Source organism: Pipra filicauda, unplaced genomic scaffold, assembly GCF_003945595.2.
Source record: "Pipra filicauda isolate LSUMZ 115617 unplaced genomic scaffold, ASM394559v2 scaffold260_size1094732_pilon, whole genome shotgun sequence".
NCBI classification, from domain to species: Eukaryota; Metazoa; Chordata; class Aves; order Passeriformes; family Pipridae; genus Pipra; species Pipra filicauda.
This window is the reverse complement of record NW_024104377.1, coordinates 844,861-865,843: the sequence shown is the minus strand read 5'-3', so window position 1 is coordinate 865,843 and position 20,983 is coordinate 844,861. Positions and strand designations below refer to the sequence as shown.

General features: G+C 40.2%; 1 protein-coding gene across 26 annotated transcripts in view; it reads right to left on the bottom strand.

Annotated features, from left to right (window-relative positions):
- EPB41L3 (erythrocyte membrane protein band 4.1 like 3) overlaps nucleotides 1–20,983 on the bottom strand; it is a 143,299-nt gene that overhangs the window by 28,670 nt on the left and 93,646 nt on the right. For all 26 annotated transcript variants that reach the window (XM_039382200.1, XM_039382194.1, XM_039382198.1 and 23 more), the window contains exons 4-10: nucleotides 13,678–13,782; nucleotides 11,385–11,427; nucleotides 8,191–8,266; nucleotides 6,403–6,621; nucleotides 5,999–6,086; nucleotides 2,324–2,476; nucleotides 108–205 (exon numbers count right to left, since the gene is read on the bottom strand). In XM_039382200.1, the coding sequence (XP_039238134.1) occupies nucleotides 108–205; nucleotides 2,324–2,476; nucleotides 5,999–6,086; nucleotides 6,403–6,621; nucleotides 8,191–8,266; nucleotides 11,385–11,427; nucleotides 13,678–13,782 (782 nt within the window). The remainder of the gene's footprint in view (nucleotides 1–107; nucleotides 206–2,323; nucleotides 2,477–5,998; nucleotides 6,087–6,402; nucleotides 6,622–8,190; nucleotides 8,267–11,384; nucleotides 11,428–13,677; nucleotides 13,783–20,983) is intronic.

Below are 20,983 nucleotides of genomic sequence, written 5' to 3'. Positions count from 1 at the left end.
TCATGATCAAAAAGACAATTTGATTCAAAAGGTTTTGTCTCTGCTGACAAAATTGATCTTTTCTGTTGCGTTTTATATCACACCTTTAGGAAAAGAAATCAACATACCTGAAAAATGTATGGTGTTCAACACACACTTTCCATAAGCGCTTTGCAGCACGATGATTTGGCAACTTAAACCCAATAGTGCTTTCAAACTGCTCAAACTAGGTAGGAAAAAAGAATAAGTACGTTTTTGATGCTGTGCATCTATTTTTAGACAGTGTACACAGGTTCATCTTCATTTCCTCTGTCTGTATCATCTCATTGCAAGGGTGAACATATATGCTCATGTATATAACCACATATATTCTACAGATTACTGTCTGGGAAAAAAGCTGAGTGATAATAAATGGCAACTTTTGCGGATCATTTTTGTGGGAAAACACTGGTAATGAGCAGGAGGTTTTTTATAGTGACAGTGATGTCTTATACCCCACACTAACAAAGAGATCAGTTAAGACTTGGAAGACTTCTGAGAAAAACATCACTAAGTTTTTTAACCCTGTTGATTTAATTTCACCAGTTTAAACTACAGTGGGAAGCCTGGTAATATCTGAAGGGGAGCAATAGTCCCTAGGGACTGATTTGGTCTCACATAGCCTTAGACTAAGGAGATTTATAGTGAAAGAACTACAGTTAGTAAATCACAGTGGTTATAGCTAATTTATCTGCTGAGGAGGATGAGGCAAAGACAGGTAACTGAAAAGAGTTGTCTGGGGATACTAAGACACCTTTTTAGATTGTGCTGCAAATTTATATATTTCAGATGCAGAAGCTGTTCCAGCTACAACTACTGTAACATGATGATGGCTACATGCAGATAGCTGAGTAGGTGAAACAGAGTTGCTGTGATGGTGGAAAGGTAGGCAGAAGGGCGCTTGTAAGGAAGCCTGGTTCCCTATGGAAGCTGATAGAGAAACAAGGCAGGAAACAGCAAAATAATAAAGATGACACATGGCATGGTGAATCACATTATCATCAAATGTAATTTGGAAAGAGGCTGCATTGATTATTTTATATATGGAACTATGACCTGGTCACAGGATACTGTATACTAAGGCCAGCAGAGCATTGGTGGTGGAGAACTTCAGTGCAGGTGCTGGGAACATCAGTGGCTGTTCATTTGTTTTTTTTTTTAAATCAGACTCAAGACTGGGAATTTGGTTACTAAAACTGTGTCTGCTGATAGGCAGGAGATGTAGTTTTGTGGATGTTAGTTTAGGACTCTAAAAGAGGCTGAGGTTCAGGGGCGGGGGACCTCAGCAGATTTCCCAGGTCAATGATGAATCATTGGCTCAGGACCCGTCTGCCACGCTGCATTAAGGGATAAATGCCAGCCTTCATCTAGGTGATTTCTGTCCTGGTATACAGCCCCACACTCTAAACGGATATGGGGTTTTCATCTATCACAGATCAATTATTGTACCAGCATTTAAAATGGAAATACTCCTTCACCTGTAATGATCCTGAATTTCTCCTGGGATTTTTCCTAAAAGTAATCATCTTATAGGCCAGGCTGGATGGCGCTTTGAACAACCTGGTCTAGTGGAAGGTGTCCCTGCCCACGGCAGGGTGGTTGGAACTAGATGATCGTTAAGGTCCCTTCCAACCCAAACCATTCCATGATCCTATGATTTCTGGGTGAGCGCATGCTCGGCCCGTGAGGTCGGTATTTGCTACGCATCCGGCTGAGCCACGAGAGGGCACTCGCTGTACGAGGTTTCACATCCCCTTCTCCAGAGCCAGAAGACAGGCTCCGGTGGGCCTGGGAGGGCTAATGTGTTGAGGTTACCAAAAATGCTGAATGACGGATGCTTGACACTGTTTTACCAGTCTCTGGATCTCTGCCCCCACTCTAAGCGTACTAGTCTGATATGTTTATAAAGTTTGGTATGGCCTGTCTACATCTTTTGGTAAGATAAATAGATGCCAATTTAATATACAACATGACAGAGGATAACAAGCTCTCCATGAATAAGAAAGATGTTACTTAAATTCCCAAAGTATTCATAACAGGGATGAGCTTTTTACGTGCAGATGGCCATATTTATTCTTTATGTTAGTTCATGGATGTAAACATAAAAATACCAAAGAAGTTTTTTTTAACCAGTATTTTAAAGAAAGTATGTACCTTATCTTTCCTAAGAAAATCAGCATAAATTAAAAAAATATAAATGGATAGGAATGCTCAAGGCTTGTAAGACATGAAAAATCAACAAATCAATGAGAACTCAGTTCTTTTCAAGAGGTTCATTCACTAAAGAGTATCAGGATGACCTTACCTCCCCTGGTCGGATTTTTATGTAGAAGTTGTTCCTCTTGTAGGAAATTTTCAGAACCTTTGGCCAGGCAAATCTATTTATTCTGAGTCTGTCTCGATATATTAAAAGTCCACTTGCACAGACTCCTAGCATGATTTCCACTCCTTCGGAATCCTGGAAAAGCAAGCAATGCACTTTGTTGAGTATTCCTATCCTTGCATCCTACAGCACTACAGATTCCTGTGTCCTGTGTTTCTATCTGAGCTATGTCTTTTTAATGCATCAGCTGTAGTGACCTGATTTCTGAGTGCTACCCTACTCACTGAATGCATTCATGCAAGTAATAGTAAGGTTGGGCAGGGTGAAACAAATTGAGGGCTGCCAATGTTTCCTTATATTTTAGAAAGACTCCAAAAACAGGAGGGAAATTTTGGATGTTATTAAAAGAATTGTGTCAGCCATATATCAAAATTTTATTAGCATAATAAAAAAGGGTTATTAGCATAAATACCAGATTGAAAGTAAGTAGGACAGCATAAAAATTTACGTCTCCTGGTATCACTCATCTCCATGACTAAATCTGGTAAATCCCTAGAAAGGATTTTCCTCTGTAGTTTGCTCATCTTGGCTTTAGTAGGTTTGCTAGTTTCTTTAGCACTGTTGTGTGTATGCTCAATAATTTCACTTTGAAATGCCCAGTGGGCAGAAAGTTGGGCATTTGGACCAGAAAAGATTCTTTTTTAGAAGTGTGGGGCTGTGCCTATGCTATAACCTACATTTGACAGGGAAGATGTAGATCAAACACATTAGTACTACAGAAGATTTGTCCAGAATCTTATTAGAATATACCCATAAATATGTATTTTTAAAATAAGAAATATACATTTCTCTTTCCTTTAGAACTCTTCAAATAGTGTAAACCAAATCTTCACTGGTTTCTATTACTATTGTTTTTATTTAGCTAAGTACTAGTAGTGCTGGAGAAAACAAAAATCCACCTTAAAGCACTGACTGCACTAAAGCACTTGAGGAATTATTTTAAAACAACTTAAAGTCACAAAAACCTGACAGCAGAAGCTATGAAGATGTCAGTCTATGATAATCATGAAATGAATTCATAATTTTCATCTGGTTTTCCCAACCAGCCATCTTTTAAGCACAGGATGAAAATCTGATTACATTTTAAAATGAACACAAAGGTACACATGGTCAGTCATGATGAAAAGATTATGGCACAGCTTGAAATAATAATAGAAAAAAAAAAAGTTTAAAAATCACAACATAGAAATAGTGCCACAAAGTCACTCCAGTGTTAGAGAATACACCAACAGAGGATAAGTGTTCCAACAATGATAGTATCATAACCTAAAACCAGATTTTTTCTAAATAAAGCTCTTGTGTGATATTACTGTCAAGTACTGCAGAAGAGACAAAGCTAATTTTTTTCAGTACTTTGGTTTCAGTTTCCTAAGCAAAGAGTAACGCCAAAATACAGTGACCAGATTCTAAAAAAGAAAGTCTCATTGCCAGTAATCCCACTGCCTGGTGAATGCCAGAAATGCCTATGTGCCCATACATGGCACATAGCTGCAGGTGCAAGGGGTTCCTTCTTTTGATACGCTTTCTCAAAAACTTTTTGAGAATTGCCTTCCTCCCTTTTCTCCACCTTCACCACGGATCTACATCTGTTCAAGCCTTCTCTTACTTGTAGGTGTCAGAGACTGGTTTTCAATGTGATACTACAGGTAAAATGAAACTGAGTAAAAGAATTTGTTTTTTTTTTCAAGAGAGATGTGGTTACATGGAACAGAAAACTGTTAGCTGTGACATCTGAGGCATGAAATGCTGAGCTGCACATCCCTGCAGCTCCGCATACAAACTGGGGGCTACCTCAGAATGGTGTTAGTCCAGAGGATAAATCTGTCTATTTTAACATATTTTTTATCGCAGTCTTGCACTGGATAACTGAGAACTAGTTTTAACAGCAGCTGGTGAGTCCAGCATCTGTCTAACACCTAATATATTGGCACAGCCTTAATGAATTGACATTTAAATGAAGACATTTGCCACAGCATGACTTCCAAAAGGCATCCACAGAGATGCTTGTCCCCTAGCCTGACACCACCAGATCTCGCTGGCACACCTAATTAAAACTAAACATGACTTCTCATGCAGTCTACCTTTTCCACCTCCAGCTCAGTTTCCAGGATTACTGTTGGATTTCCAGACACAATTTGGTTACCACTGTAGCTTTTTTAAATTAAGAGAATCACTTTAGAGAGAGATTGGCTTGTCTACCAACTTCTCTTGCTCTGAGTCTTTCCATTTGAAAAAAAAAAAAAAAGAATAGGAAACCAGGATACTAGGGGTTTTTTTTCAGAAAAGAATAAATAAAATGGTTATCTCAGAATATCCTATCTTAAACTTCACAGCCTTTCTCCAATATTCTGTAAATAATACTTAATGCTATGTTATGTTATTTTCAGTAACAAAGCCTGAACAGGAAATATTTAGAACAGAAATCCACTTTGTTGTTGGTTTATGGGTATCTTTGTATTGGAAAAAAGCTAACAAGTGACATTTGCCTATCCATTTCTCTCTGCTCTGAGTGTGCCTCAAGATTTTGTGCCTATCTGCAAGACACAGGGAGGGCAGTAGACTGCTGCCCATTGAGCTGTACTCAGATTTTTCGTTTTCATTGAAGGCAATAAACAGAACACAAAAGATTGCCTTGAATTCTCTAACATACATGCACAGCTTCTATGAAATGCCCCAGGGACACAGTTGCAGGCTCTTTCAAGATCCAAGCTGCAAATTTATCTCAGTTCTTGAAAGGATCTGCTGCAGTGCAAAAACAGGCTCACAATAATTTGACCTTTACAGAAAATGCAGTGCTCTCCACAGGGCAGAATTCTTTGGTTCAATACTCATTTGCCAAGGATGCTTGCTAACCTCAAAAATGTTAAAATCCATTAGTCTTACTTTGAAGAGTGAAAAAAAAAAAAGTAATTATTTATTTGGGAAAAAAAAACAACCCAAACCCAAAAGTCAGACAACCAACACAAGGCTAGTAGCTGGCTCTCTCAAGCCACAATAAGAATGACCACGTTTTATTCATAACTTAACCTGCTGATGATCAGAGAATCTACTTGATCACGGGAGAATGTTTCCAGAAGAATTACTGCCCTTCCTGTCAACCGCGATGACCACACTTCAGAAGAGAGACAAGATGCTGTCTCCCCATTACCATCAATCTGATTAGGTTTCCAGCCCAGCTAAATAATTGTTTGTAAGTTCTCTGCAGCATTAGAAATTATCCGCTTATCTAGTTAAGATAACATAGTTGGCCTTATTAAATTGAAAAATGTAGCTGAATGAAATGACAACTGATCACTCTCTGGACAGCTTCTAATATCCTTCCTCATTACTACATCCATTCAATATTTTCCCCAAGGATTTGGTTGTTTAATCAACATGAAAGTTGACGTGCTTTGAATCTACAGGCTAAATTATGTTACAGTTACAAGATATATTTATGCTTATCCCATGAGTCACCTTTCCTCATGCTGACACATGATTTATCCCAAAAAAACTCCCATCTCAAAAATACAAGAAAGAATAAATCAGGGAGTCCATGCAGACTAAAGTACCATGCCACAGGAGAAACGTGACCCATGAAAGAACCGAAGTACCTACCTTGGCATGATGGAGATCTACTCCATACATTGATAGTTTTTTGGCATTCTCCAGGAAATGCATCTCAGCTTCTGCAGGTGTCATTCCCCTGAGGAAATGCAACCAGTTCTAGCATAAATGTTAAGGAAATAAATCCAAAACAAAATCCAGCAGCTGGAAAACATTTTCAGCCTGTCAGAAGTACAGCCATACCCCTTAGGCAGCTGGGTACCTACCAGAGCCAAAGATCTGATGCAGACCCTGTTAACTTTCACATTGCAAAGTTCTTCTCTATCCAAAGACACAGAGAGGAGTCTTATCCGAAAAATATTAAAGTATACCGCAGCAGATTTTAATATCTCCTGATGCACCAGGATGGTACCTGAAGAAGCAGGCTAGAGCTCACATTGCTGCCCTCTGCTTACCTGTGGCTCTTGTGCAGCTCAATCACTTTGTCCTCCAGCTCTTTAGTGTGATTCGGGGCAAAGCGAAATTCGCTGATGTAGTCGCTGCCGTATTCATCCGGGTCGTAGTCACCGAGCTCCGACTGCACAGTGTAAGAGCCCAGCAGGGCCAGTGTGACGAATGAGCAGGGCAGCCGACCCGACACAATGTCATCTCTCAGCTGCAAGCAGAGGTAGTACCTGCAACAGAGCACCAAGGCGGCTCAGACAGTGCTCCTCCACCTTTGCCCTCAGAGAAGCACCACTCGAGCACTGTCAAGAGGTCAGTTCTGCTAGTAGTTTGCAGACAGTTCCCGAGCCCATAGTTTTTCAGGTATTTACAAGGATAATAATAATTTTGTAAAGAAAAAAAAATCCCAAACAACCAAAAGAACTTCAAAACCAAAGCACCAAGCTTTTGCCTAATTTATCAGTAGCAACACCTAATTTACCGTTATACAGCAGCATGGTGATCTCTTAATAAAATAGGTTATTACTTTGTTTAGTGACATAAATGGAGAAATACCCATTAAACATACTAGATTTCTATCACAAATCACTAAGATATAAATCTACCCGATAATTCTTTTCTTTAAGAAAATAATTAAATTATAATTATATAAAAATATAATTATAATTAAATTTTTCTTTAAAAAATAATTAAAAACCTCATATACTGTTCATTAATGTGTAGCTGACCTCTAAGTCATTCAAAAAACATAAGCTGTCTCTTTAGCAAACTGTTGTGCTTTCTCAAAAATTCATTTAAACAGTAAATGCTGCTAAAAACACAGAGATAAGCAGTGCAAGGGATCACTAGATAGAGGAAAACAGAAAATAATGTGGAGAACACTGTTTTGGTGGCAAAGGCAGAGTTACCGGGGGAAATTTGAGAGTGACAAGAGGAAAAAAGCAATCCTTTCCTTTTGAAGTCCTCTGTTCAAATGTGAACTCTTGGCATACTATTTCTGCACAGTACCCACCACAGGGAACCTCTGATCTAGGCCAAAGGCTTTGTGCTGCCTTAAAAGCAACAAGCAAGTCCATAAAGCATTAAAGGTCAAACATATCCACAGGTTTCAAAACGTTGAAACAGGCTAGAGAACAATTAGCTGATGGCACAAAACTTCTCATGGCTCAAAGCTTTTGTGCCTTACACCAAGGAGGAAATCAGGTGAGGGTTCTTTTGGTTGCAGTTGCAATCTGAATACAAAAACAGAGAGCAGAGGTGTAGATTGCAGAGCTAAGCGACTTGGAGAGCAGGGAGCAGCCATTCATTACCATCGTATTCTCTATTCCGTGCACATCAATTGCTTACTTTGTCAAATGACACTCAAAATTTACATGCATGCTTATTCTTATCCATTCTGGTTTCAGCTGGGGTTTGGGATTCAGTATGGTGCTTAAACAACAGCATCATCTCACTTCTTTTCTTTCACAGATATGATTTTACTTACAATAATAACTCGTTACTACTGGCAAAAATGGGCATCAGGCATCTTTGTGAAAATTAAAATCAACTCCCAGGAATATGTGTATTGAAAAAGCTGGGGTTTAGAACTAAATTAAACAAAAGTTTTCATAGCTCCAAAGATAGACACTGTTCATACTGTCGTTTCTGCCAAAGCCTTGCATATTTTCCATAAGCTCATATGAGAAAGAAAGGCAATGGGAACATAAAACATTCCTTTTCTTGGATAATTACAGTGTAAGTGCTACTAGGAACAGCTTTTAAGCCCCTCCTAGAAAGGTATTTAATGTTTAAAATACCTGGTAATATCTTCAGATAGCTGGGCAGGATCCGGAGGGTAGAATTTCACATTAAATGCAAACTGCCAAGCACCACCTGGAAAAGAACACAGATTGACTGAAAGTACACTGTAAGTGCAAACAAAGATGCTCATGCTGACTTAAAAATATCCCAGCCAAGCAATTAATATGAACAGGATTTAGTATCTTTTTCCCACACTTCACACTGAAGACACTGTATTAGATCAGATTTTATAGCTCTTTTCTTATTTAGTAAGATTGCCACTGAAGCGAGGACTCTAAGGGAGCAGTAATTTATTACCAATATTAAAAAAACCCTCAGTCTGAAAACCAGGTTTATTGAAAATAACCGCCTGAAAACACAGCTTTAAAAAACAATAACCCAAATCAGAGGTACTGAAAACACCACAAGTCAAGAGTACGAATGGGCTCTGGGGCAGGGTTATGTGCCAAGGTCTAGCTGCCCAAACCAGCTCACAACATCCTCTCAGAGTGCTGCCTCAGCACATAGCTCCTTTCTTCAGCAGACATAAATTGTGCAGACAAAGCTGCAAGGACAAACACAGAAAGCATGACCGAAAAAAGTACGTAGCACTAGGGAATTCTTCTTGACTTATTTCAGTAAGTTTAGGTGGCCCACGTGATGGATACCGGTTTGTACCACCACAGTTGGTGAAATTATTTCTGGAGTGTTAGCTTTAAATGTTGTAAAGAAGGAATATCAAGATTTTAAAAAGAGTTGAACATGGTATGTAAATACAGAAGCTATTCTGAAAAAAGGGTCAGGTTACTCTAGTGCAAATAAAAAGCAATAACAAAACCCCAAACCACAAGCAACAAGGTGGTTTTACAGTAACAAGACATTTCACCAAGGCCTCTGTTCTGGGATATACCCCTCATATCTACTTCTACCACATAAATTACAGATGCAAAGTAACATCACTTCTCTATTCTGAAATGCACTGGTGTCAAAGGACAAATCTAACTAGAAATAAATATCCCTCTCAAAAAATCCATATTGGCCATGTAACAAGAAGTGCTCAGGAACACCGTGAAAATCAAGACTTTTCCTTATAAACCTGACAGAGGGTAGGGCTTTCCCACGATCTTCCATTCAGGGGCATGTTGTGCCTAGGTACCTCCTAAAGTGTATTGAAGGTTTGAAGGGGTTTGAAGGTATATCTGGTGCACTCTCTAGCAGGATAGCTGATATGCTGGACAGATCTACTCGCCCAGAAATACTGTATAGTTCTCCAAATTGGGTGTTTGGGAGTATTTATTTAGAGACAATAGGGAAATTTCATTCTATGCAAAACCCCATTCACTTTGATGATGCACACACCTGAGAAAATAGGCTCATATGTTCTAGGCCAGGTTGGATGGGGCATTGAGAAACCTGGTCTATGGCAGGGGTTCAAACTAAGATGATCCTTAAGGTCCCTTCCAACCCAAACCATTCTATGAGTGTGCAAGAAGAGTTTTGATGTTTATCATCAGGACTTCAGTTCTTTGTAAGACTTTTGGAGTCCTTGATTTTAGGCACTTTTCTGGTTTTTTGGGCCATAAAAGCTGGTAAAGGAAGATTTGGCTGGCAGCGAGGATGGGGCATGGTCCCACCTGGGAGTGGACCAGACCCAAGGTGGGAGTGCAGCCAGTGGGTGCCACCTGGTCCCACAACAGATGGAAGGGGCCCATAAACCTATTCCTTGGTACACATCAAATAAATCAAATCTATGATAAAGCCTATCATATAGTGCAGATGGTTAAGATACTACAGTAAGAGGCCTTCACCTCACACAGGATTTTAAATAAAACCTAACGTTGTGCAAGTTAGTGGGTGCAAATGAAGAGTCACACACATGGCCCTTTCTCACCACTGGGATGAAATCCCTGTGGTCTGCAGTGTGATACAAGTGGTGTACAACTCAACCAGGGTTTAGCAGGACTATATATATATATGTTTGGAAAGCATCATGGGTAACAGCACTACTTTTCACCATTGTCCTGTTCCAAAATTCTGGGGTGAATTGTACAAACAAATTATTGCTGTCATCTTCTGCAAATACAACTGTCCACTGCCTCAAGTACAGGACAAGACTCTTCTGCCCTGGTTAATCTCCCGCTGTCACAACCTTTCATTGTCTATTTCATGGCTTGGGAACATATTAAATGCATTTCAAATGTGTGGTGGGGAGCTGAGCTGCTTTACTTCTACTGAGCAGTAGCATAACCTGATTCATCAAGGTCTAAAGCACCTTCCTCTCCAGATACATCTTCTCGTGAGATTTAGAAAAGGCAAATTTTCATCACTTTGTATTGCAGATCACTTACCTGTAATGAAAATACTACTGGAGGAAAGGTGAGGTTGTTCATAGTAAGTGGGGAAATTTTCCAGTGTAAATTAACCTTTTGAATCTTGGAGAGGGAAAGGATTCACTTGCCAGGCCTGGTCCAACAAATGTGAACTACCAGATACATTTGCTTGTAAAAGCAAAAGTGTTAGAAGAAATAATTTACAACATGTGCAAAGAAAAAAAAAACAAAAACAAACAGCTGAGCTTTCCTGCACATAGAAATCACGTACATAAAATATGGTCAAGTTTTAAAAGTGAGGGAAAAAAAAAAAGGCAGGTCAAATTTTGAACCTAGCAGTTTCAACAAGGCTTTCCTTCGAGAGGTTTTTGAATTTCTAATGTAGCAGACATCTAGTTTTAACAACCAAGATTTTTAAAAGATTCATGTGAATCAGAAAATTGACTGTTTCTCTGTGAGTTGCATGGTCATTTTAGGAGCAAAGATCAAGCTTCTGAAATGCAGACAGGAAAGATATTTTAGGTAGAATGCTATCTTTGCATCAGTGAAATATGTCAGTACAAGGCATGAGTAGTGTTCCTGGATATGATATAAATATCAGTAACATAAGAAATAATTCATATACATGGCCTAGTCCCTAAGGTTACATTGCTTAATGTCAAACCTCGGGTTTTTGCATCTCTGCAAATGTCAAGTTGTTTTCAGCAATGCATGTTCATTTGTTACGAGCCTCAGTAACCACTCTCATTATGGGGTAAAATATCCAAAAGATGCAGGTAATTCTTTTGCCAAAGACTTGGGACTAGATAAAAAGATGCTTGTGAAATAAGCTTTTTTGCCACGGGGAGACATGTAAAAGGGGACAAGAATAACAAACTTACTTCGGATCTGCTTCTTGATTTCCTTGGCAGGGTCCAACCAATTCTGCAAAGAAAATGTTTCCTTTTTTCAATTTGAATTAGAAAACACAACAAACATTATTTTTAAAACAGTGCTATGAGTCGAAGCTAGAACACGCAAAGGTCTGCCACCCCTTTCTCCTTGGAGCAGCAGTAGGCTGGGATAACACTACCTTTCATGATGTGGCCCTGAGTAGAAGCAGGATTTTTATTAACCTTCCCAGACACTGAGGGGCTAAATGGTTTGAAATAAAAGAGTAAAAAAATAGAAACTGGTAAAGTGAATCCACAGAAATCTTTTTCCATAGTATCTTCTGGAAAAACTAAATTTCTAGAAGCTTGTTACAATTGGTTGCATGGTTAATTTTTTTTCTCTACTCCTGGAAAGGCTGAAAAGCCTTGCTAGATGATAAGCAAGTGCAGAGGAGGGCACTACCCCATTTGCAAACCAATGTGGGCATGAGGGGCTTTTCCAAGGAAACCAGAGGCAGAACCACAGCACCTTTGCCCCCATCCATACCATGCAAAGCCCAGTGACTATGCAAGATAAAAACCCTTCTGAGGAGATGGGGAATTATCACAGTGATGTGTTAGTACTCTGTGGACGCCAAGGAGCAGATGAAAATTCCTCTGGGTGAGGTACATAACAGCTCGGGGTCTCTTAGTGCCACTGCTGCCTTGACCTCTAACAGAATCAAATTAATATTTAAAATGCATAACAGCCCAGAACAAAAAGTTTGCTTCCCCTAGGAAAGTTTCACTTTCTCCAAAGAAAGATAAACAAATGTATCGGAGAAACAAAAAACCACTAAAGAAATATCAAACAAGCAGAACACAACAATCCCTCCCCAACAAAAACAACCAGTTTGCAGCTGTCCAAACCTGGTCTGTGGTGCAAAACATGAGCCTGAAGAACTCCAGCTATTGCTCAGGACAAAAGCACACTATGTACCACAAAATTAAAGATGCATCAGCATTTCTGTTTACAAAGATGTCATGTGATGTGGGCACATATGTCGTCTGGTTGGAAGTTATGTAGCAGAGGATGGAGGTGAATTGCTAAGTACTTTGACATTAAAAATATATGTTCTTGATCAATAAATGTGGTGGCAGTCACTTATTCTTTTAACTGTTTAGTTCTGTAAAGTAAATGGTAACCTACAAATGTTTAGTGCTTCTAAACCAAGTGTTAATAATAAAGCCATTCTTCTCTTTCCAGTACATGAAAGCACACCTATCTGGAAATGAACTTAGACATCTGCCTAACTTTTATAAAAACTCAAAACTAAGCATATATTAAAGTGTTATCTTGCACTGACATGGACCAAGTATCTGCTTAAGTGATTTTCTGAATCAGAAACAAAGAAGTCCATAAAGAAAGGGGGAAAGAGAGACAAAAAGACTGACTTTTTTTGTATCATATATAATTGAAACAAACGGAAGTCTAGAAAATACAACTGTCGCTCCCACAAGACACAAGCAGCTAAAAAAGTAGTAAGAGCTCCAGCTCCATCAGGAAGACCTTTCAGGCCACGTAAAGCAAAAACAGCTTCACCCGGTGAGCTCTGCTGGGCTACTGCATATATTGCTAAGAAGTTTTGCACTGTTTCAAAATATTTATCTTAAAATGCCAAAATCACACAGAATATTTTAAATTATCTTTGATACTCCCTCTTTCCCTGTAACAATATATATATATATCACCTGCACACTAGATAATCTTTGACACAGCTTATTTCATACTAAAGTTGAGATGCAGACAAGCAGAATGTGATTCGCTCTTGCTACCAACTGCTTCTGAAGACTAATGTCTTTAGTCAAAGCAACAATAATGCTAAGATAAAGAAAGTCAAGACTTGGAGCCTTATTTTATCTTAGCAGTTAGCAGGAGCAGTCAATCATCTCCTGCTTATCTGTGTCCCAACCACAGTATTATTAAGCCATATTTTAGTATCATATATTTAGCAGTGTATCTCTGAATGTCAATCTGACTTTCATCTATGGCAGTAAAGGAATAAATTATACTAGAAAGAGAACCAACTATATGATTAACTTCTTTCATGTCATAAACAGCCAAAACAGAGGGAAGCCAGGGAAACACAGGAGATGCTTTTATGAAGTAGAGTGAGTCACAAAAAACAATAGCTCAAACTACGTCTATGGAACCTGGCAAGGAAGATAAAACCAACTTCTGGATTGTTGTAACTGACTGGGGAGTCTCTCAGTGAGCTCTGGTGTTCGCAGGCCAAAGGTCAGCTGCAGCTCTGTGGGTTACCTTTTGGTTTTCTGTGTCTCTGTATGTTAGTCCAAAGTAGTCTTTTTCCAAAAGGTTCAGATGCTCACACACTTTGTCGAATAGCACTTGACCTCTGGAACGTTTCTGTAGGAAATTAACAGAAAACAAAACAAAAAATATTACATTTGCAAAATAACATAATTAAGCATTAAAATAGCACCTCTTCTGTCAAATCAATAACTTCAAAATCATTCAATTCAATGCATCAATCTTTCTAACCTATTGACCTGGAGCTTCATAGGAAGCTGCTGAATGGGGCAAATTCTTTTTCCCTAAAAGCTCAAGTCTTCTTGCAGAGTTAAAAGTAAGTCACACATGTCATGTTTCAAGTCTCAATAGAAGATCTCTCCTGTCTTTCAGAAACTGCAACTCCAAGGGCATGCTAAGGTCATATCTCTGCAAAACCAGAGCAATTCTTTGTGTGCAAACAGCAACAAACAGCAGCACAAAATATTCCTGCTCATGGATTATCAGAGCTGTGACTGCAGCGGGGTGCCAATCTACTGGAGATAAAACCAAACATGGAGATACTTTTTGCTTCGGTAACAACGTGGACTGATTCCAGGACTCATTTTTGTCTAATATACATGGAAATGTGATTGCACCATCTACTGAAATCATGGAAAGAGCCTAGTATCTAACTGGGAATGCAGCTGGGTAAGAAAGCAGCTTCCCATTGTCCCACTAACCCTCTTTACTGCTGACATGTTAGATGAGAAGATATCTGTCAACAGCCAGAGCCCTTAGCAGAAGCTTCGTAGTATCTCTCGTATTGGACAGTAAATATTCAGGTCATCCTAGTTCTCAGTGTTGTATGTGAAATTGAGAAAAAAAATATCTCCAAAAGACCAAACACAGACAGAAATGTCCTTTTTATAAGCTACATGTTCCAACTTTGATATGTATTAATTATGATGATCAATTCAAAATTATTTGGGACACTGTTTAATTACTGCTTACTTCTGTAAGTGCAACTCAGCTAAAGGAAAAAAATCTCCCCGCTTTATTCCAAACACACGCATACATAAATATTTTAGTTGATGTTAGCACAGTATTTTCTTTATCTGTAGCATACACATGACTTGAAGCAGACTGGAAATACACCACTTGCTTCAAAGGCAATGCAGGCGGTTGAAACAGAAGATGAGAGAATGCTGCCCCCAAATTTACGCGCCTCTGCTGACAGAGTTGCAGCCAGACTGCGTTACCAGCCCAGCAGTCTTGGCCGGGAGAGGACAGTTCACAATCCAAGCTGACACAGCTATGCCAACAAACCCATGGAGCCCAATGCTGGCCTCAAACTATTTTAGAAGTGGTAAGCAAGCCAAGAGAAAAAAAAAGAATTGAGGATTGCTGCCTAACACTCCGTGAAAACATTACAAGAGACAATGGAGGGAGTTGTGCAGCTTAATGTAATTTATGTTAAATTTGGTGTTCTGATGGTATATTGGAAAGGACACTGGGAAACATCCTTTACATTTTTATCAATGGGGAAGCTGATGCATGTGGCTGAGCCTAAAAAGTGTTCTCCAGCTGAGGAAAAAAAACAGGCCCAGAACTGCATTACGAGTGTATTGCTGTAGCTTCATTTACTGTGTCTTCCAGCATCATTTGAGCAAACAGCTTTACGGCCTTGTTCTACATGTCACATGCTTTCCACCCTGTAGTAGGAAGCATAAATATGCTCCAGCTCCTTTATAATGTCAAACAAATGTTTAGTTAATTCTTCACGCTCCAAACTTGGAAGTAGATAATAAGAGGTTGGTGGTTTTATACTTGATGCTCCATGTAGAACAGGAGGATAAAAAAGATCTCACTACTGCTGTGTGGAGAGCAATGAACTCAGAATCTTCCAGCCAGAATAGACACATTTCTGCTATAAGCAAGCAATGCTGCATTTTGCCAAATTTCCTGCTTCTTCACTTCTTAACAAACTAAGTACTCATACTGAAAGGAGAGAAATAAGCAGGTTAGCTCTAGAGGACACCACCTTTGAAAAATACTGTCTGCACCACTGCGCCATTTACATGTATTCAAATTGTGACACTTCAGTGCTCTCTTAATTTTAAGAGTCACTTAAGGCCAACACAGGAGCTGTTTTATCTGGCCAATCCGTGTAGCTACACAGATGTCTGCTTTGAGAAATACTAGCTAGCAGCTGTAAGGTATGGTGTTTTAACAGGGAACTGCAGGAAACAGTTGTGCAGGGCTGTGTCGTAATAAAAACCAACCAACCAGAAAACGCCCAGCGCTCGGGAGTTCTTGACTATGGCAATCCCGAATAATTTGCATGGCAATATATCCCCCTCCTCCTCTTTCTCCTATATGAAGATGCCCAAGCTGTATTCAGTCACTCAGTTCTGCAAAATTCCTGCTGCATCAGGATATAGGAAAACACTGCTGGTGCTGCAAGAGCATATCAGAAATACCACATGTAACTGAGAGCCTTCCTGGTTCTGGTGCTCTCTTCCCCATCACAAGGTAGGAACTAGTGATAGCTGAGAGAAAGCCTTACTAGGACCACTTCCCTTCCCACTATCCACAGAAACGCCCATCAGCATCCAGACAGATGAGCCTCTGACCGCTGTCCCAGGTCAGAGATGACCTGCAGGAGCAGGATTTAGACGACTCTGGTCATTTGAGGAGTAGGGTTTGCCTTGCAATGGAGCCACCCCTGCTGCTCTAATGAAAAAGCCAAAAGAAATCCTCATGCACCTGTATATTGGCAGCACTGCCACTTTGCACCCATGTGGTGTGAGCAGGCGCACACTGCTTCTAAACCATCATTGCACAGAAATACAGTGAAGGGAAGGTACTGCATAAATTCATGGGAAATTAAGAGGTTTAGTTAGGAATATATAATTAAAGAAACTGAACAGACCTCCTGTGCTCTTGCTAATTGCTTTTATTTTACTGTGTGCCCAAATAACCATGCCAAGAAAGACACGGGTATCATTGCTTTGGCAGGGACAGAGTGGAGGAGGAGAGAAAGGTCAGCTTACAAATTCATACAGCTCCTCAATCTATCCTAAACCTTTGCTTTCTATCATTTTGAAATGACAAGTCTAAGACGATGAAAGATTGACAGTCTGCTGGTTACTGTGGATCATAAGTTAATCCCAAAAACGCCAATCAATTCTCAGCAGTCAAAAAAAAAAAAAAGAAGACTTCGAGCTATAAAATACTGGCCCTGTAAATGAAGAGCTTTTCTGAAAGGCAAATACTGCAAGAGTCTCCACTAAAAATACTCTTATATATTTTTCAGGCATGAATGGGATGAAATGAAATGTGCAGATGTGAAAAAAGACACTTTGCTTAAGCTCTGGCAAATCAAGAAAAGAGAAAATACAAAACATAGATTTAATGGTATAAAGGAACACAAAGGTCTGGGAGCAAAAACTTTACGCTTTTCACAGTCTCATCCCTGCAGCTCTATAAAGGCCAGGGCTCTCTCGAAGCTGGAATGGGAATAAACAGCCTCCTGGTCAAGCTCCTAGTGAGAGGAGCCAGCAGCAGCAAACTTGGCAAGCCTGTGCCTGCCAGCAATTCCCACACACACACAAGGGAAAGGAGAAGCAGCCTCTCTTCTCACCAGCTTCTCTTTGGTTTTGGAACTGAACTTCTCCCTCCCTCCAAGGCTGAAGGCCTCCCCTAGTTGTCTTCTCCAGAAACAGTTCATGCTCAAACCTTTCTACATCAGCTTCTTCAGCCCATATCCCTCCATTATACCCCTACCACCTTACAATCCCACCAGAACAAGATAACAATGAGGAGCTCAAAAATTAAGTACTTCTGTCTTAGCTCTTTCTGGATAACAAGATTATTATAAAGTCAATTATTCTCACTGGCAAACATTTGAGTAAAATATTCAGTATTTCTTTATGCAGAAAAAAAATATAAAAGTTTTCCTTTATTACGATTAAGCCCATAAGCTGCAACCTACTTATAATACACACACATTATTCAAGTGAAAACATTCAAGCCTTTGTTATTGATACATTGTAACACCAGCCATAAAATACGTACTGCATGTTAATCACAGAACCACAGACTGGCTGAGGCTGGTGGGTACCTCTGGGGATTGCCTAGTCCGCCCGCCCTTCCACCTACAGTGGGTTGCTCAGGATTGTGTCCACTTGGGTTTTGAATATCTCCATGGATGGAGACTTCCAGCCTGTGTGGGAAATCTGTGCCAGTGTTTGACCATGATATGATATTTACTATGATGGTAATTTTTTTTTTCTTCCATTTAAATGAAAATTCCTATCTTTCACTTTGTGGCCCTTGCCTCTTGTCCTGGCAGATGGGTACCACTGAGCATACTTTGGCTCCATCTTCTTTACTCCTCCCATCAGATATTGATAGACATCGTTAAGATCCCCCCCGAGCCTTCTCTTCTCCAGGCAGAACAGTTCCAGCTCTCAGACTTTCCTCATGAAATAGATGCTCCAGGGCCTTCTTAATATCCTTTGCTGGACTCTGTCCAATATGTTCATGTCTGCCTTGTACTGGGGAGTCCAGGTCCAGACACAACACTTCAGGAGCTGAGTAGAGGGGAAGGATGACCTCCCTTGACCTTCTGGTACCATTGGCCAGGATGGCACTGGCCTTCTGTGCTGCCAGGGCACATTGTTGACTTTTTTCCACCTTTTTGCCCATCAGGACCCTCAGGTAATAAAAAAACCTGTATTGCAGCAACCAAGCTACCAAACCCGTATGTTCTTGTACTGTGATAAGCAAAGGGGAAAATTACGTAGAAAATGAGCAACCAACAACTTAATACAAAGATGTGACACCAACTTTCTTGTCATACAGGTACTAGTAAGACCCCAGGAAATTCCTTTGGTATTTAGTAAGATACAGGGACGAGATCAGAAAGATTTCAAATGTTATGTGCTGGATGGTGCTTCCCAGACTGGAAGCCAGTTGTGCCAGAGGAAAATTTATCAGGACTCAGAACTGGCACCTCCAAGGGAAAAAATTTTATTTCTGTGCAAGATTGTAGGCTTGGCTCCCCCATGCCAGCAGGTACCACCTCTCCAAAATGTCTCCTTTAAGCTGCTGTGGCTCCTGGTTTGGCCTGTCCTGAAACACAACCATTTGCAGTCTTCCTGCAGGGCATTTTGGCACCCACTGATGATGCAGCCTGAGCCTCTCTTCTGCTGCACCTCACCCTGAATGACCCACTTTCGCTTGCTGGGGTAACCTCCAACCTACAGGACCAGCTGTTTTTGCCAGCTTTATTCCAGCAAAGAGGTGTCCATGCTGAGGATCGGTCACACTTGAGCTTCTTCCAGACAGAACCCAACCCTCTGTCTGACAGATTTCTCCTTGGAGGGGCAATGCCATGCTAGGACCGGTAGCTCAGGAGGGCCAAAGAGTCTCTGTTCTCAGAAGGTTTCAAGGCCTTGGCCAGGCAATGCCACAGCTGGCCTGACCCAGCACCAGCCATTGCCCTGCTCACATCAGGGGCCTCCCCAGTCCCTTCAAACCGTGATACACGGCCATGACACTGGGATCCCTGTGCACCTCTGCAGATTACCTTCCTCTCACTGACAGGGATACAGGAGGAGCTGAAGAGCAGCAAACAGCCCTCTCTGCTTTTTAGAAATGAAACTATTGCAGTCTCCAAAGTGATGCATTTAGGGGTGGCTCTACTTTGGCATTCGATACTGCAGTTTCATGTGGGTGCAGAATGCAGAGCAAGAGCTGCCTGCAGCATGGAATCAATTACAAGAGATCACATTCAGACCAAATTTTGCAGTGCTAGGGAAAACCTGAAGAGAGAAGAGACTTCTGCAACCAAACAGCTACAACAGGATTAATTTTTGCCACCAATAACCATCATCTATCTCCACTGCACAGTAACTTCAAGGTCAGGGCACCCTGATGGACTGAAACTTTACCTCCCTTTCTGATTAGTCAAGGAGCACAGTAAGATGAACAAGTATCACAGCTGTGGACCTGGATTTTAAATGGAGTTTGCACGTATCTTTCTGTGCAAATACATATGCAAAAATGACATCGCCGCTTTCCTCGGAAAAGCTGCCAAGCTGCCAGCGAGCAGTGTCACACTAGCACTAGGCTGGCATCAAACTCCATGCAATTACTGTAATAACTCTAGTTGGGCACGATTGCTGGAAGAAGGACAAACAGATCTGTATCATGAAATCCCAGTAGGAATAATTGGACTCGAACTGATGTTGAGGTTATCTGGTTCACATTCCTAATTAGCATTTGCACTTTCCAATGAATCTTAACAATGCACTGTATAAATGTATGGGCTGGCTCTAGCCTTGCATGCTGTAATGTATTTTGGCATGTGGCTGTACTAACCTCTTTTTCCCCTGTTCTTTCTGGTAGGGAACGATTAGTTAATTTTTTTCATTTGCAATGTGCCTGATAAAAAAGACACCAACTGTGCCCAGACCACTGATTTTATTTCATTTTACTGTTTCAATTTAAATTACTCTTTGCAATTTATTTTGGTTGACACTTTGGCTTCTACACTACATGGTCTGCACAGTAGTCTCCTCTGTGCAAACACAAGGAAAACACCTGCAAAAGTTAAAATGTATATGGCAACAAATAACTAGAACATACAAGAAGTTTCTCCCTCCCCTGTTACAGCTTCTGCAATTATTCTTGCAACACAAACAAGTGAAAATGACTAAGTGGTTATACTTTGTTCTCACCGCAGTGAGATCTCTCTTCCCAAAGTTCCCCAGCTGAGTCGCTGAGTTGCTGAATTCCAGCCTCCTGACAGCACATTTTCTCATTCTTTCCTCGTGAATTACCCAACTTACCCAAAAATATGCCTCATCTCAGAAAAAAAGCCCCACTACTTCTGCAAATACTCATGACTTGCAAGCTAAAGCGACCAAACTTCCAAGATCGCTTTTATATTGAGAACCCCATTTCTGGGAGAGAGATCTTAACATCACATATATGTAATAAATTAATATGCATAGGCAAATATGTAAAATTTAATGCACTTAATGTATGCATACAAACAGATGCAAATTTATAAATGAATTCAGTGTGGTTCCAAAAGCAGAGAAGCTCCTGGTCACATCACATTGCTTCCCCATCTATGGAGAGCCAATGAGAGATCCTAAACTCACACAGCTGTTCTGGTAAGAAGTACATTTTTATCAGTGAATGAAATAATAATCAACATACTATGAAATTTCGCATGGTTTTTTTCTGAAAAGACTTTGAGCCAGTCAAGATATGAAGGAAATTCTAGAAGCTAATCATTGCACTTTTGGCCAGATAATTTCCA